This window comes from Gavialis gangeticus, unplaced genomic scaffold (genome assembly GCF_001723915.1).
Source record: "Gavialis gangeticus isolate Ggan-Ray unplaced genomic scaffold, GavGan_comp1, whole genome shotgun sequence".
NCBI lineage: Eukaryota > Metazoa > Chordata > Crocodylia > Gavialidae > Gavialis > Gavialis gangeticus.
The window spans coordinates 12801883-12817701 of NW_017729018.1; the positions used below are offsets into that span (position 1 = coordinate 12801883).

The 15819-nt window shown below is 51.0% G+C and overlaps 1 protein-coding gene across 1 annotated transcript in view; it reads left to right on the top strand.

Annotated features, from left to right (window-relative positions):
* The window catches only part of LOC109294946 (calcium/calmodulin-dependent protein kinase type IV-like), a 35668-nt gene that overhangs the window by 11881 nt on the left and 7968 nt on the right, over positions 1-15819 (top strand). The window contains exons 3-6 of the mRNA XM_019513555.1: positions 3947-4025; positions 4673-4735; positions 11303-11385; positions 13394-13466. Of these exons, the coding sequence (XP_019369100.1) occupies positions 3947-4025; positions 4673-4735; positions 11303-11385; positions 13394-13466 (298 nt within the window). The remainder of the gene's footprint in view (positions 1-3946; positions 4026-4672; positions 4736-11302; positions 11386-13393; positions 13467-15819) is intronic.

Below are 15819 nucleotides of genomic sequence, written 5' to 3' on the forward strand. Positions count from 1 at the left end.
TACAAATACAATTACATCTCCATTCACAGTCAAGGCTGATTGCCAATATTTATTAAGAGCTGAGAGCAGAAGGCAAAGAGGGCTGTTTTCTGGAAGCTCAGCGGATGGGCCAGCCGCACCGGGCGTAGCTAATTTCAGTCGAGAGCCCGGCGCTGCCGCAGATAATGTGATTGGGAAAAAACAAAGGGTAGGAGCTCCGGCGTGATACTCACAGCAGGTTGTGTTTTATCAGACAAGCTGAGCTGATTAGTTTTAAATGCTGATCTGTAGCACAGGGTTCGGGACTCTCGCTCTGAACTGGAGATGCGCAAAGTCCAGATCTGGATCCGGATGTCTCCAAAGGGAGGATCAGGAGTCAGGCAAGCAAAGGGGACAATGCATTGGGCCCAATGATGACTAAGGAAGAAAAGCTCCTTCTAATAAAAATAAGCGTGAGGAAGTGGTTTCCCTTCACGCCTGAACAGCCTGGATGTTTAAAGGGAGCTCGGAAACGATTTGTTGCAAAACAAAACTGAAAAAAAGCTATCGGAAATATAAGCAGAATGGAAAGCAATTCAAATATGTCAGATTTGCCGCCTTCAGCCATCCCAAGAGGACAAGCCTTGCCAACGTCTGCCTGAGTCTGCAGAGAGCCTGGCCCAATGGCTCGGAGAGGCACACAATGCCTATTCCAGCGGGTGTAACTTAGAGCTCCGTGTGCTCGTCTACATGTGTGCATTTATAACTGAAATTATTGCTCAGTAACTAAATTACTCTGCAGTACGGGCATGTGTCTACACGTGTGCACCACCGTGTGCAGTAAATATGGCGACTTACGCCGACTTAAGTGTACATTTAATACCTGCATCGTGCAGGTACCAAATTTACACCCGATTCGTTACTGTGCGGTAACGCATGTGTAGACGCCTTTCTGCGCAGTAACTACGTGTGTGTGCAGGCTGACTTGGGACTAACTTTAGTGTCAAGTCAGTCCACACACAGCGTTAATGCGCTTTAACGCCTCCACGTGTAGATGCCGGCCTATTCCTGCTTAATGAACACCTTGCTTATTTATTTAATTATTTATTTTCAATTTTCACCCAAAAGAGGTTTTCTTTTTCAACAAGTGTTGGTCCCCAGGGAATGCCGCTGTTGTCTGTTAGAGCGGGACGGGTCTTGTTTTAATCGAAAATCTTGCTATTAGTGGGAAACTGTAAATTCTTGCTGAAAATGTCACTTTCTAACAGAAATTTGAAGGTCCACATATTTTGATTTTAATTAAGAATATTCAGTCATCAGATTTGCTGCTTCTTTTGTATTCATTTTTTTTTTTTTTTGACCAGGAATTAAACATTTTATTAGGTTTTCTGGAGACAGCTTACAAGCAGATAATAGTTTTCTGTCTAAAACCCTAGTTCTGATGGGGAAAAAATTAATTCGTCTTTGTTTCCTTGTCTTGAAGTGGGCTTGGGCTTGGACAGATCTGGGATATTCTGCCTAGTGGAGCGATCCCCACTTTTCCATTCTGCAGGACCATTTGCTGTGGTGCCATGAGTGTTAATTTTTGGGTGTGGAACATGGATAACCCTCATAATGAGAGAGATTTGGCATTTTTCAGAAGGACTCAGGGAAAATACTGGGGGTCTTGAAGCAGAACCTGAACGTGGTCCGAGAAGACAGGCAAGTCGAAGAGCAATGAAATTTGCTAGATTACCTGGTGGGAATTAACCTGCTAAGAGGAATCGAGCATCAGAGATGAAACTGCAAGCAAGGCTGGCGAAGGCTTAAAGAAAAGGATTGATTTCACCGTCCAGTGGTTAGAAAACATTATTAACTAGAGCCAAAAATTACTGGCAACCACCTGACACTGCTGGGGGGGTTGAGCACCATGATGGTTCCTCTTGCGTAACTTGAAGGGATTTAACTCCCTGTGTCGGTCCCTTTGCTGGAGGGTTTGGATGATGCTTGGAGGGCTTGAAAGATGCTTTGGTTCCTTCTCCTCCGCCTGGTTTGTCTCCATCCCTGTGTTTGGTGTCTGGCCTTGCAAAAGGGGCTGGGGATGGAGAGTCATCATAGGAAATGAGGGTGGAGGGACCTCAGGAGGTCACATCTAGTCCAACCCCCTGCTCCAAGCAGGACCAGCCCCAGCCCCAGCCCCAGCCCCAGCTAGATCATCCCAGCCAAGGCCTTGTCTAGCTGGGTCTTAAAAACCTCCAAGGATGGAGACTGCACCACCTCTCTGGGGAGCCTGTTCCAGCGCTTCACCACCCTCCTAGTGAGACTTTCCCAATATCCAACCTCAACTTCCCTTGCTGCAGCTTGAGCCCATTGCTCCTTGTCCTGTCATCTGCCCCCACTGAGACCAGCCCAGCTCCATCCTGTTTGCAGCCCCTGCAGAGAAGTGAAGGCTGCTATTCAGTCCCCCCTCGGTCGTCTCTTCTCCAGACTCAAGAGACCGTCAGGACTTCTGACTTCTGTTCCCACCCTTGGGGAAGGATTTGGCCCTTTGTGGGTTGTGAAGTCAGGACTTTGGAAAGGGAGTAGGAACCTGGACTCCTGGGCCATTTACCCGTTGTCCCCTGCGGCTGCAATCCGGAGTAGAGCTACGTACAGTCATGGTGGGGGACATGACCTGCAGCACTTCCCCAGGGTGCTGGACCCGGGTGGGGTGGAGTTGTGGAGGAAAGATCAGGGCTCTGCTCCCTAGGGCACACGTGTAAATGGGATAAAGCAGGAGGCTTCTGTAAAGCACAGCTGACATTGCCAGAGACTCTGGATTGCACCAGCCTAGGATCTGGCCTGTTTTTCTCATGCTCTGAGCCATGCCGGGGCTTTGGAGGTGGGGATGGTGCATAGGGGAGGGCCTGGCTGCTGGGGAACTGCCTGCAAGGACCCGCAGCAGAAGGCTAGCTGGAGCAGGGGGACCGGTTGCCAATAGCACCTCATTAAAGATGCAGCTGAATGTATTACGCAGACGCCACTTCTCTACCTGCTGCTGCCTTCGCCGCGCTGAGATAGAAGCATCCGCTGCTTGGAAGCTGCCTAGGACAGTTCGGTCCCCACTGCTCCCCCGGGACCCCCGACTCCGCTCATTAGCTCCCTTCCCTGGCAACAAGGGTGAAATGGCAGCAAAGCCAAGCAGCAGCAGGGAGCCCCACTGCAGCAACTGCAGCGATGCTGGAGGATTGGGGGGGTCCCAGAGCTGAGCACCCACCCGGGTGTATCTTGAAGCCCATTCCTGGAGGGTGCTGTGAGCTGGGAGGAGTAAGGTGTGAGCAGTTTCATCATTTTCCCTGCTTCCCTCGTGTCTTTGCACCCCAGGGCTGTTTTCACCGCTGCGCAGCGTAGACGTACCCACCGTGGCTTGATCCGAGCTATCTTGGGTGCTGGTGCTGCATGGAGCTGAGCACTGCCCGGGCTTGACCCCGGCTCCCCAAAGGGCCAGGCCACGGGCTTCCCTACCAACCGTGTGGGCTCCCACGTCCTGCCCGTTGCAGAACCGTGCCGGTCGCTTGCTGTACTTCGGAGCGAGGCGGGGTCTGCTTCTTTCCCTCTTGCAAGCTGCTTAAGGGTTTAGGCTGCCTTAATATTCTGCTTTTTTAATTAAAAGGGCTTTCAGCAAGGAAAGCCAGAAGCAGGTCGGAGTTGGAGAGGTCGGCAGCAGCTCTTTACGCGGCTCAGCTTGAGAGGCCGTTCCTTTGCCCTCCTGGCTCCTGGTGTCCCCCACCCCTTAAGTCTGCAGTGTGGACACAGCGGTGCAAACCAGGACTGGGGGTCTTCCATGCTAGAGGAGGCCTGGGCAAATCTAGCAGCAGCCCATGCCCCTGGCCCTTTTCTCTGCCTCCTCCATCCCTTGGACAGATATTAGCTAGAGTCCCCGATTTTTGGCCAGAGGTTTCAGACCAGTCCCGGCTCCCCCAAGGGGGGGTCTGGTGCCTCCACTGATCCCTCCTTCCTCTTGTCCCAGGGGGGCCACCTCCGTGGTGTACAGCTGCAAGGAGAAGGGGACCCATGCCCAGTATGCAGCCAAAATCCTGAAGAAGACGGTGAGTCTCTGGAGCGCTGTTGAGAAGGGAATGTGATGCCACGGGGAAGGGCTTGGGGGTGCTGACTGGGGTTCCCCTTCACTGGAAAAGGAGTCAGCTCATTAATTTAGCATATGCTTGTTACACCGGGCTCATCACCATTGAGACGAGGCTGAACATAACTTGACCATGAGTGAAGAAGTTGGGGAAGCCCCGGCCAAACCCTGCTCTTGAGCCATCTACACGCCTGCACGTCACCATAGCCAGCCTGTCTCCACCTCCCAGCCCTGCTCCACACGCCTCTGGTGTTTCAGCTCGTTGCTCTGAGATAGGGACTACTCTCAAATCCCCGTGCAGTCCAGGTTGTAAATGGGAGAGGGAGAAACCCGGGGTGGTCGGTACAGCCCCTGAGCCAATGCCTGTAAAAGGGTGCTTGTTCCTGAAATCTTGCAAAGAACGTTTTTTTCCAACTATTTACTTGGTCTAATAAAAGACATTGCATCTACCTAAAGAACCTTGTCTGCCTGTGTCCTTAGACCAGCACGGCTGCAACCAACGCCCCGAGCCAATTCCATCACTTTTCTTTAGTGACCGGGGTACGCAGGTGACAGAAGGGGGGATCGTGTGGAAAGACTCACATACATGGGGCGGCGTGTGTGTGTTTTCAGATCGACAGAAAGATTGTGAGGACCGAGATCGGCGTCCTGCTGAGACTGTCCCACCCCAACATCGTGAGTATGAGCGTGACCCCAGTCCGCGGATGCCCTCCCCAGCCGTGCATCTGTTGTAAACCCCCTACGACATGTAGGTCCCTCCCCCTGTCTGGGTGTGTTTTAGGGGCCAATGCCCCAGCTGGTGCAAGCAGATCCTGGGATCCAGGGTGACATGGGCAGGTCCGCTGAGCTGAACTGTCCAGGGGGGCTAGAGCCAGCCCAGGGAGCCAGGACATCCAGTGCTTTGCACTCGGGTGGCTTGCTTCCTCAGGCGGCGTGGCACGGGTCTGTTTTGTGTGGGCCTGCCGTGGCTGGGAGCTTCCAGAGGTTAAAGCCCTGTTGATTCCCACCAGCTTTTCCTTCCATGGCTTGGCTGGCAAAGGGTCAGATCCTGCTCCTCCTCCTCCACTGCTGCACAAGTGCCTGGATGAGCAGAGGGTGCTTGGATACAAAGGGGTTAATAGGGTGGACTTGCTCTCATTACCTGCCTCCCTTCCACATGTCCGTGTCTGTGTCCGTGTCCCTGGGCCCAGTCTTTCCTGAGCTGCAAACGCAGCTGAACCAGCTCAGGCCCAGATGGACCGTGAGGTCGCTCCATCCAGCCGGCCTGCATGACCGACCACTTCATTGCACCGGTGATTCCTTCTCCTGCCGAAAGCTGGGGAGGATGAAGCTTCTGGTGCCCGAGGCAGGAGTTCAGCATCACCTGCCTGCCCTGGGCAGGGACTCCTGCCTCTGCCCTTTCACTTAAAGCATCTGTTCAGCCCCCTCCCATCTTGCTGCAGGATGGGATTTTTCGTGAGCCCCCAAATTGCTGCCCAGGTCTCTCCTGAGAGCCCACGGGGGTCGGCTGGGCGCCTCACTCCAATCAGCCTCGAGGGAAATCTCAGCTGTAGGACAGTAGAGGTTGGTGAATCCCAGTCTGATGGTTTATTGCCCTCCCCTCTCAAAAACCTTAGTTCTGGATGGATTTGGCATCAGCTGCCAGCCTGTGGGCCTGGCACTGCCATTGCCGGCTGGGTGGCAATGCCCTCTCCTCTCCTCCACATCAGCACTCATCAAGGGACCTCTGGACTTTCTCTGCCATAGACTGGGAATGAACTGAGCTGCGTCAATCTCTGGTTGTAAGGGGTGCCCAGTCCGCCAGACTTTGCCACAGGACCTTTCCTCTGTGCACAAAACCGATGGACCCTTTGCTTTTATTTTAAAGGCCTCATTCAGCAGAGCTGCAAATAGGTGCATGGGACTTGTTCTGAAGAACGCGATGCCATGAAGCCTTTTGCTGGGCTTGGAAACTTTCTGAGCTTTTCCAGGGGGTCTCTGAGATATTCCAGCTCCGCTGCGGCCAGCCAAGGGATTTCCATATGGCAAGCAATTTCCGTGGAGGAGCTCAAATGAGTACCCAGGAAAATTGCCTGTTTGTAATGAATCCTGGAAGGGAAGATAAAGCGAGGCGCGCCAGGTCATCGCTGCCAGCAGCTGGGCTCTTCACCGCTCACAGCATTTATAGGACTCAGCACTCAGGATAATGGCAGTCGAACTGGAACAATCTGAAACACTCAGGAGCAGATCTAATTACACGAAGTGTCAGCGGAGAGGGGACCTTCTTGTCAGTTTGTGTGTAATTGAGGCGATGCACAGCACTGCCTGCTCCGCTCGGGCATCCTGGTGTGTGATCCGCCCCGGGGGCTGAGTGCCGAGCGGAGGGGGGCACCCCTCGGATCAGACCCCTCGGGTCTCTCCGTGCATCTCCCCGCGGTTTCTTCCTGGTGGTGTATTGCCAGGGCTGGTTTGCAAAGTGCTCTGGAATTACCCAGGGACGGCTGAAGGCAAAGCCAGATGGCGGCTTTGTCCCCCTGTGCCCCGTGCACAAGCTGTGCTGTAATTCCTGGAAGAAGCGCGTGCCCAGCGTAAATTGATTTCACAGCTTGGTAGAAAGCCTGGAACCGGTGTTTCATTGGGGTTTTTTCAGTGTCACTCAGAAGGCCCAGATGTGCTTGGGGCCATTGTCCTGGCCCAGGAAGCTCCCTCGGCTGATTGCAAGCAAGGTTTAAAGCCCAGCTCTGTCCACTCAGATGTGACTGCAGTCTTTGTCTGGGGTAGAGCCAAAGGAAGCGCCAACCTCTGCAAATCATGGGGCTGGGGGCATATTACAGGTGTAACTCAGCTAACCCTAAGGGCAGATTTGGCCCTGTGTCTGCTTCGGCCAGCTGGTTGGTTGCATGACACCTTTCGCGGTGCTATCTGTGCTCAGCATTGGGGCACCCCACTCCTAGCACTGTCCAGATGATTGCTGCCCGTTGCAAAGAGCTGGGCACCCACGGTGCCAAGGTTGGTGCCAGCTGATGGGCACGAGGCCCCGGCATATGCCCCGTGTCCTTGCTTTTGGACGCTGATGTGCTATGGGAAAGCTTCCCCAGTCCAGGAGGCAGCTCTGGGTGTGTAGAACGGCATCTTGAATAGATGCAGACATTGGCATGTGCTTGTGTCCAGGACATGGCTTCATTTGATCTTTTAGAGTCTGGCTAATTTGGATATACACTCTTTTAGCACTGGTTGTATATTCCAATGGAGGGATGCAGGCAGGTAGTTGCCTGTCTCTGCAAGTGGGTACAGTTTCCAAAGCACCTCGGTAATTTAGGAATCTGTCGCACAATGGATCTCATGCTCCTAAGTCACTTAGAGCCAGATCTTGCAAAGAGGCTTGGGTGCCTATCCTCTCAAGCTGGAACTTATTCCCATTGAAGTCAGCAGGGAAACTACCCTTTGCTTCAGTGCAATGAGTTTGAACCCCACACCACATTTGAGAAGGACCAGCCTAAATCTCTTTAATAGATCTGTTGAGTTAATGGACCATGTTAGAGACTAGAACCATGTCCCCAGCGCAGCTCGCTGGAGCCGTATCGGTTGACTCCAGCTCTGGATCTTGCCTCTTTTTGCTCTGTTTGCATCGCATGTTCTCCAGAGTCCTAGCTGTGCACTGTGCTCAGGGAAGACAGAGGAGATATGGCTTCTGGTGCTTTATAAATGCAATAGGAAATTCAGTTTCCCCTGGAATACAAGAACTAGGTACAGCTATTGGCTAGGCCTACAGGCATAACCCACTGGAGGGGTTTTAAATCACCATTTTTGTAAGGTTCTGCTCCCAAGTTCAAATGATTTAAAAAAAAAAAAGACATTTCATTTCATTATTTACACTTGTGACTTCTCTGCACTCTGTGCTATCATTCAGCACCGACCCTGATAGCAGACGATAATAGGATTGTAAACTTTTGAAGTTAATAGGAAAATTATAGCGCTTCTGTGTATTATTATAATGCAATAAGCTGCCACATAGTGTCTCTTATGCTGCAGGGTCTCATGGCCTGTCACCCAGGCTATGTAGGTAATGATTAAAGCCCCATGAAATTCGCAGTGTCACAAAAGTCTTAAGAACCATGAAATTTTCTGTTTTCTTGGAGGGGGGGAAGACAGTTGATATATTTTTGAGAGACCTGTTAATTCCAGATTTGCTGTATTGGCACAAAGGGACTGTGCAGACAAGCTCCCCTAGCATTACCCACACCCACTATATATCTATGTCATTAATTGATATTATTATTATTATTATTTATTTTTTGCTTCCTTTGTGGCAAAACAGGGCTGATGACTCTAGACATTTATTTCAAAAGACCCTAAGTGATTTAAGAGCCTAACTCCTATTTTCAAATGTAGATTGCGCCTTTGGGAGCCTAAATCCATGAGACTTGGGCTCCTAAAGGCTGGATTTTCAAAGGTATTTAGATGCCAAAAGATGCAGGTAGGCATCTCCTGGGATCTTCAGGAGGCAGGTGACAAATTTTTGGGGGATTGCAGGCACCTCTGGAAATCCACCTAGATGCCTAGGTGCTTTTGAAAACATTGTCCCTCCAAGGGCATGCTGGCTAGGAAGTCCTGTTCTGCATTTCTTTGTCACAAGGACATTTCAACTTCGGTTTTTTGATGCCTTGGGTTGGTTTTTTTGGTTTCATACCTTTTAAATAATACTTTTATTAGAGGATTTCCTTTGGCATGAATAGAAATGTTGGCAATTAAAACCCTTTTGTTGAACATTTCTCCCCCAAATCTACTTGGCGGGTTCTGGTTGCCATAATTCTTGGCCTTCTTGGAAAGCCAAACACATCAGCATTTCTGTAGGAGTCGTAAGTGAAAACAGCTAGAAAGAGAAGTTGAACTGAACCTGGTCAGACCCACTGCTCAAGCTGGTGCCAGACATAAGGCTGGCAGCTTCAATGAGAGAGGGGCCACTGGATTTGAAAAATGATTTCAGGCTTGAATAATTGGAGGCATTAGAGCAGACAACCATTCTGATAAGGTTTTCGTGGTGGTACCAGATCCTTCATTCGTTCGAGTTGGCGTATCGCCATTTAAATCGAATGCCAAACAGTATCCGCTGAATATCTGGCCTTGTACGGTGTTGTGCAACTTGGTTTTCAGCACCCTGTATGGCTCATTTCTGCATCACTGACTGGCCCATTATCTCTGGAAAAAAAAGAAAGACTAGCTAAAAATAGACACCTAAACATGAGACATTCCCAAAATACCAGCCTGCAGAGTTATCTTTCCAATATGACAGTCGAATGAAACATGCTGCACAGAAATGCACAAACCCAACCCCACCTTTCCTGCGCTCAGTGAAGACATACACTGCACTTTCTTTTCCCGGTCCATGCCTGGCCATATCTCACACCCATTAACTTCCATCTCCTCTGATCTTCCCTGCCATGCATTTGCCTTTGCACAGATCTGCATTTTGCATATTGGCTTAAGCTCCCATTCGACCCTAGGGCAGACGAACGCCAGCCGACTCTCCCTGTGTCGCTGCCCGAAAGCTGGCAAAGAACAATTGTCCCAACTATGGAGTTGGTCTAATAAGAGTTATCACATTTACCCAAATAACCTTGTCTGCCTATGTCATGGCTACAACCAACCCCCCCAAGACATGGAAGATTACCAGGGGTTGGTGGTTTTCGGAAAGCCTCGGCTCCCAGAGTCATGGGATTGTGTGAGAATCCTGACCCACATTTTTTTTTTAGCAAAAGGCAGGGTTGATTCTGCCTGTCTGACTTCAGGCAAACAGGGCTGACTCCCTTCTTATTTAAAAAATAAATAAATAAATAAAGTCACATTTTCTGGTTTCAGAGTTAAGCTTGAAAACAGGACCTCTGAAGGCTTGAATATAAGAAGTGTCATGATTTTGAAGTGCTTGGGATAGGCCATGCTGCAAATATAAGAGCCACATTTACTTTCTACCCTAAGACGGAGACCTTCATGTGCGTGCACAAGACTCCCTCCAGGAGCTCCCCTGCGCCTGGGCCTTCCCCAGCCAGAGCTGAGTTGGCTCTTGCCCTGCAGCAAGCTTGTGCCCATCCTTTGACCCAGGGACCGAGTTGGGGGCACACCCAGAACATAGTCCTCCACAGCTTTGAAAGGGAGGCAGCAAATCCTGGAGGGCAGAGCCTTTAAATGGGGCTGGTTTGTACCCCCACTTGTGCCACTAGCTTGCAGGAGGATGTGGAGTGAGTCTCCGTACCTTAGTGTTCCCATCTGTACAATGGGGATAGTGATACTGCCACCTCTTAGAGTTCTGATGATGAATGATGCTATATAGAGCTAAGCATTACAGTGGGTTGGGGGGTTTTTTTGCCTCCTGCTACGGGAAGCAGATCATAAACCAGAACAGCCCTGAGCCTGCTCAGCTGACACCGGGGATAAATCAGGCATGCTCTGTCTAGCCCTAGAGCAGAGGGAGCTTTTCCCCTGCTCTTTTTGCTGCAAGCGCCAGGCACTGAGTAACTGAGAATCAGGCCCGGGAGGTTTCAAGCATAATCCCAGCCCAACTGGAATCGATGGCAAAGCTGCCTTAAGCTTCAATGGGGTGAGCGTTGCACACGGGGGGATAGAATTCTCCAATTAGCAGAACTGAGAGGCTGAATGCAAAAGCCGAGAACAATAAGCTTCGCGAAGCGACAGGAGCGCGGGCGACCGAGGTAGCTTAGTCATTCTCGCCAGGCTGGGGAAGCTGCTAAATTAAAAAGCTTTCACAGGATACAGTGAATTCCACTTACAATTAATGAGCCTGAAGACCCAGAGAGAATAAACGCATTGTGTGCCTGTCTGATTCCCTGCGCTAAGCTGCAATGGATTTCTCTCTCTTTTTAATTCCTGATGAAGTGAGCAAACCTGGCTCGGCGCAGGAGAAATATTCCACTGAAATAAATAAATAAGAAAAAAGGGTGGGGACCCGGGCTGATGGCACTAATAAATCTGTTACATCCGCGCAATCTGTTCTGCATTTATTTATTCCTCTCACTGCTCCGTGCCTCCTTCAAATGCATCTCGTGAAGGAATTAACCTGTTCTGGGGAATAAATTGATTTGCACTGAGTACATGGCTCTTCGAGGGTCCCCACTGCGTCTGTCTTGTAATGGACATGGTTGGCAGAACAGCCTAATTCCAGTGATGGGGCAGCACGGGACCGCAGGACTGCAGCAGAGAGAGATGTCACCATAGACCTTGGTGCTGAATTGTTATTGTTCTTTGCAGATCAAACTGAAGGAGATCTTTGAAACCCCCTCCGAGATTGCTCTTGTCCTCGAGCTGGTGACGGGAGGCGAGCTCTTTGACAGGTACTCTGCCAGACTGTCATTTAACCTGCGCATTGTTAATAAAAGCTGACAAATCTAGCCAAAGGAAGGCGAGAGAAGGTGGGAGAGGAGGGGCTGAGCGGTTGTAGGAATAAATTACCCGCTGGCCCTGCCAAGGCTCAGGGCTCCAGGCAGCTCAGGAAGCTGGACGAGTTGCAAAGGATTGATCAGGGCACGGTTTGCAGGCCTGGTTCTCTAAGCGCCTGCATCTTCCTGAGGGTAGCAATGAGTGTTTTTACACCGGCCTTGAATTGGTGTAAAATGGCTACACCCAGGACAGGTGATGATGAACCCGGCCCAAAACTCAGGACAACGGGGGATGAAGCGGCAGCTACTCCTGACTTCTCATTCGACTGATTGGAGCCTCCAGAAAGGCAAGTGTATATCAGCCAGCTGCAAAGACTTTGAGCCCAATCCCAGAAGTGGGTCTTGGAGCAGCCGCACCGAGCTCTGGGCTGCGGTTCACGTGCACAGGAGACATTTCTGGGCCAGAGGCCTGCTGCATTTGAGCTCTCCACCGAAGCTAAAGGGAGTGGGGCCACATCCAGCCTGCTTGCCTGTTCAGGGAGGCTGGCTGGATGTATGGCAATCTAGCCCCTTCCTCCCCCTCCCAAAGGCAATTAGCTGCACTGTTTGAGACTGGGGAAATGCTCAGACAAGTCTCCTGGGATCCTCTTGAGGAAAGCGGAATTGCAAAGCTGGGAAGTGTAAAAGGGCTCCCCCCACTTCCCCCTCAATATTTCCTGACTTAGAGAGAGGAACAAAGCAAACCCCTGCTTGGAGCATCTGTGGCAGTGCTCGCAAGGCAGTTAGGGTGAGAGGCTTTAAAGCATGGGGTATGATGCTTATTCAGAGGGGCTAAGCCGCTGGAGTAAGGTAAATTGGAGCTGGCATCCACAGAGCGTGGCCTTGCTTGTGATACCTGCCTGCCAATATTGGGGGTGGGTGGGAGATAATGAGTATAGCACAGGAGCAGGGAGTCAAGTTGTTTCCTGCCCCAGGAGAAGAGCAGGGTCTACTGGTTAGAGCAGGGGCGTGGGGGTCTGGATGCACTGGTTCTATCCTTAGCTCTGGAAGGCAAGCGTGAGCTCATGTTCAGGACTGGAGATGGATCAAATCCGTTGCTGCTTCTTTCCATTACACTCCAAGGCCTGCAGCACAGGCTGCGCATGGCCCTGCTCCCCTCTCACTGGTGCTGCGGTCACAGAAACAAGCTTAACGACCTGGCCCAAATCCCACTGGAGTCACTGGGATGTGGGTTCAGGAAGAAGCCCTAGGGGAATCCAGGCACGGGAACCCAGCATAACGTGCATCCCTTCTGTTCAGAAGAGAAGTGGATTTGGCTTGTGAAGTGATCGGTGTTGTAATAGGGTGAGAGGGGCTGAGGAAAGACCCACAGATTTCACAAAGGACCTGATATGGTGTATCAGGGGCCCATTTTCCAGGCAGCTCCAGGAGGGGGTTCAGTCATCCTGGGTTGACCCTGACCAGAAGACTGCTGACGTGGTCAGAGAGCTCAGTCGCCAGGAGGAAAAAGTCTGAGGTCAAATGAAATGCTCTGCTGGATCTTAGGGCACGTGTTTTCTTTTCCTTTTAATATAATGAAGTGGAAGGACATTTTTAAATGAAAAGATTTCCCTCCTGCCAAAATCAAAGCATTTTAATTTTTTTTTTAATTATGTTCAGGTTTTTTTTTGTCAGGCTTTTTTCTGGGTCCAGAACGAATCTACCCACCCCCACATCCCCCTCCTTTTTCTTGACAGTCTAAAATCAGGTCTCTGGAGAAGGGGAGGACATTTTCATTCCCTTTCCTTGGGATGATCTAGCAAGAAAAGGCCGGTAGTTTGTAGATGGACAGCTCCAGCATGCAGGTGGGTCTCAGGCTTGGGGGGAGTTCATGCAGCATGTGCTGTGAACCAAAGCCCGTGGCCGCGACGCGTGGCACAGCTGCGGCAGTGTTGCGGTGACTTCTCTGCTGTCCCATGTGCAGGATCGTGGAGCGGGGATTCTACAGCGAGCGAGATGCTGCCCACGTGGTCAAGCAGATCCTGGAGGCAGTCTCCGTAAGTCAGCCCCTTTCTCTAATTGTTGGGCCCTGCAAAGTCCTGGCTCTTGTACCTTCTCTAAGAGGGAGGAAGGTTCCCGGGTGGAAGCAGAGTCCCAGAGAGGTTCCAGTACCGCCAAACTGGAGAACCAGTGGGCTTCCCATTCAATCAAGAGACCAACTGGCAGGATTCCTACTCCTGCCTCCATCCCTGATTCACAATGTGACCTTGGGTAATGCTGTGCCTTAGGGCACTGCCACACATTCAAATAAGTTGGGTGAAAACCAGCAATAAAGTTGTTACACATTGTCAAGCGCTAACTTGGTAGCTGCTTGGCTCTTTTTATAGCCGGATCGACGTTTTTATGGCACGATGATAATTCTGCATGTGTGGCCAGTTTACATTTATTGTGCAATTGCCCGGTTAATTGTGCGATATATGTAACGTGGCAAGGGCCCTGGTATGCGCAGGGGTATTGCTGTTACGGATCTGCACGTGACTTCACAGACACATGTAAAGGGTTCGGCGCTGCAGTGCTGAGCAATGCAAAGCATGATAGCAGTTCTTCTCAAGCTCTTTATGGTCTCGCTTATTCTTCCCATTCTCCTGATAAACTCCAAAGAGGTGAACAAGGTGTCAGACTGGTAATGGGTCACAGACATTGTTTTGGCACGGAAGGATGTGCTGGCTATTCAGGTGTTGTAATCAAGTTCAGCAGATTGGGGTTCAACACCTAACTCTGTGGACATCCCTGGGTGACCTCCATTCTCTCCTTGGCTGTATGGAAATGGCAGTACTTCCTCCTCCTTCCTCTTTGTCTTGTCTACTTAGACTGAGTTCTTGGGGAGCAAAGACTTTCCCCGTACGGACACAAGGATCTCAATTAGGCGCCACCGTAATAGGCTTCAGATTTGGTGCCAGATCTCCAGCGGGGCTGGAGATGAAAGGGTGAAGTGCACCCGAGCGGACCTGAGAAAAAAAAGGCTGCATTTGGGCTTTTGTTTTATTAACTGGAGGCCCTTCCCCACCTGTTAAGGTCACCCATCTCCCATCTCGGAGATCAGCAGCCTGTGAAATTAAAAGTGCAGCAGCAGCTCCCCAGATCCACCGCCCAATTACGGGGGAGGCCGGGGCACACGGTGTATGTGGAAAAGGGAGAGCTGGGGAAGAGAAGGGGGGAAAAAAATAGCCCCAATCTTGAAGCTGTCAGTCCTGATCCCTCCCCACCGTAGCAAGGAAAATGCCAGGTGCTTTGAGCGCAGCCTCCCTCCCAACGCAGAAGCATCAGTGCTCCTTTTCTTATTCTGCCTCAGTGACTTTCCTCTTGCTCGTGCTCTGCTTGCATGTCAAAACGAGATCTTTCTGCTTTGCTGTGCTTGGCTGGCACTTGGAGCCGAACCTGGCATCTAAAAATAAAGCTGTGTTCTCTCTGTTGCATACGCTGTCTTTGGCCATCAGCAGCCAGGCACATGCCGGAGTCAAAATTTTGCTGGCAATTGTGCTGGGGCTGCAAGAGGCAGGCCAGATCAGAGCTTGCTCGGTGACAGCTGCTGCGCCCTGGTCCCTACTCCATATTAATTACCATGTTGCTGGCTGAATGCATCTAGGGCAAGGCTCCCCTGCAGGTACTGGTCCCTGCCAGGGGCAGAATACCAAGTTGGAGAGCAGTGAGCCAGAGGCGGGATGAAAAATAGATATGCTCGGGGTCAAAGTGTCACTGTCACAGGGTCTCTTTAGTGTGACCCTACCTGATGGCAAAAGTGGTATGGTCCAAAATGTGCTTTGCAAAAGGGATCTAGGATGCTGCATGGAGATGCAGACCCAGGCGAGTCCCATATTCAGGATGATAAAAAGCTGGAAAAGAGATGGCAGGTGAGAGAGGAGATGTTGCAGGGATAAAGGCAATGGCCTTTGTTAGAAATAAAGAAAACCCTCAGCTAAGTGTAACAGTCCTGGGCACTCACCCTGGGGTTGCATGAACAGAGAGGCTGAGCTGAGCTGCATCCTGGCTGTTAATCAGTGCTAAAGTGACAGTCCAGCTGGAGGCACAAGATGCAAGGCCTCTTGATTTTTTTATTTTTTTTTAAGCTTTGGAGGACCCAATTCAGGTCTCAAGTAAACCCTGAATTCAGCCCACCTGCAGCTGAGGCTAGCGGATCAGCATCGGAGAAAGAAAAGCTCTCTCCAACAGTCAGGTCCAAAGGTGCCATTTGATGAGCTGTGAATCCCTGAGCCCAGACCAGAGACCACTGTCAGCCCTGCCCCGGTGAAGTGGTCGTGTGACCCCAGCACCGTGTAGGAAGCAGAACAAGCTGCCACGGTGCTGGCTTGCCTAAGTCCTATGGTGCTGGCTGCAGCTACGGGAACTCCA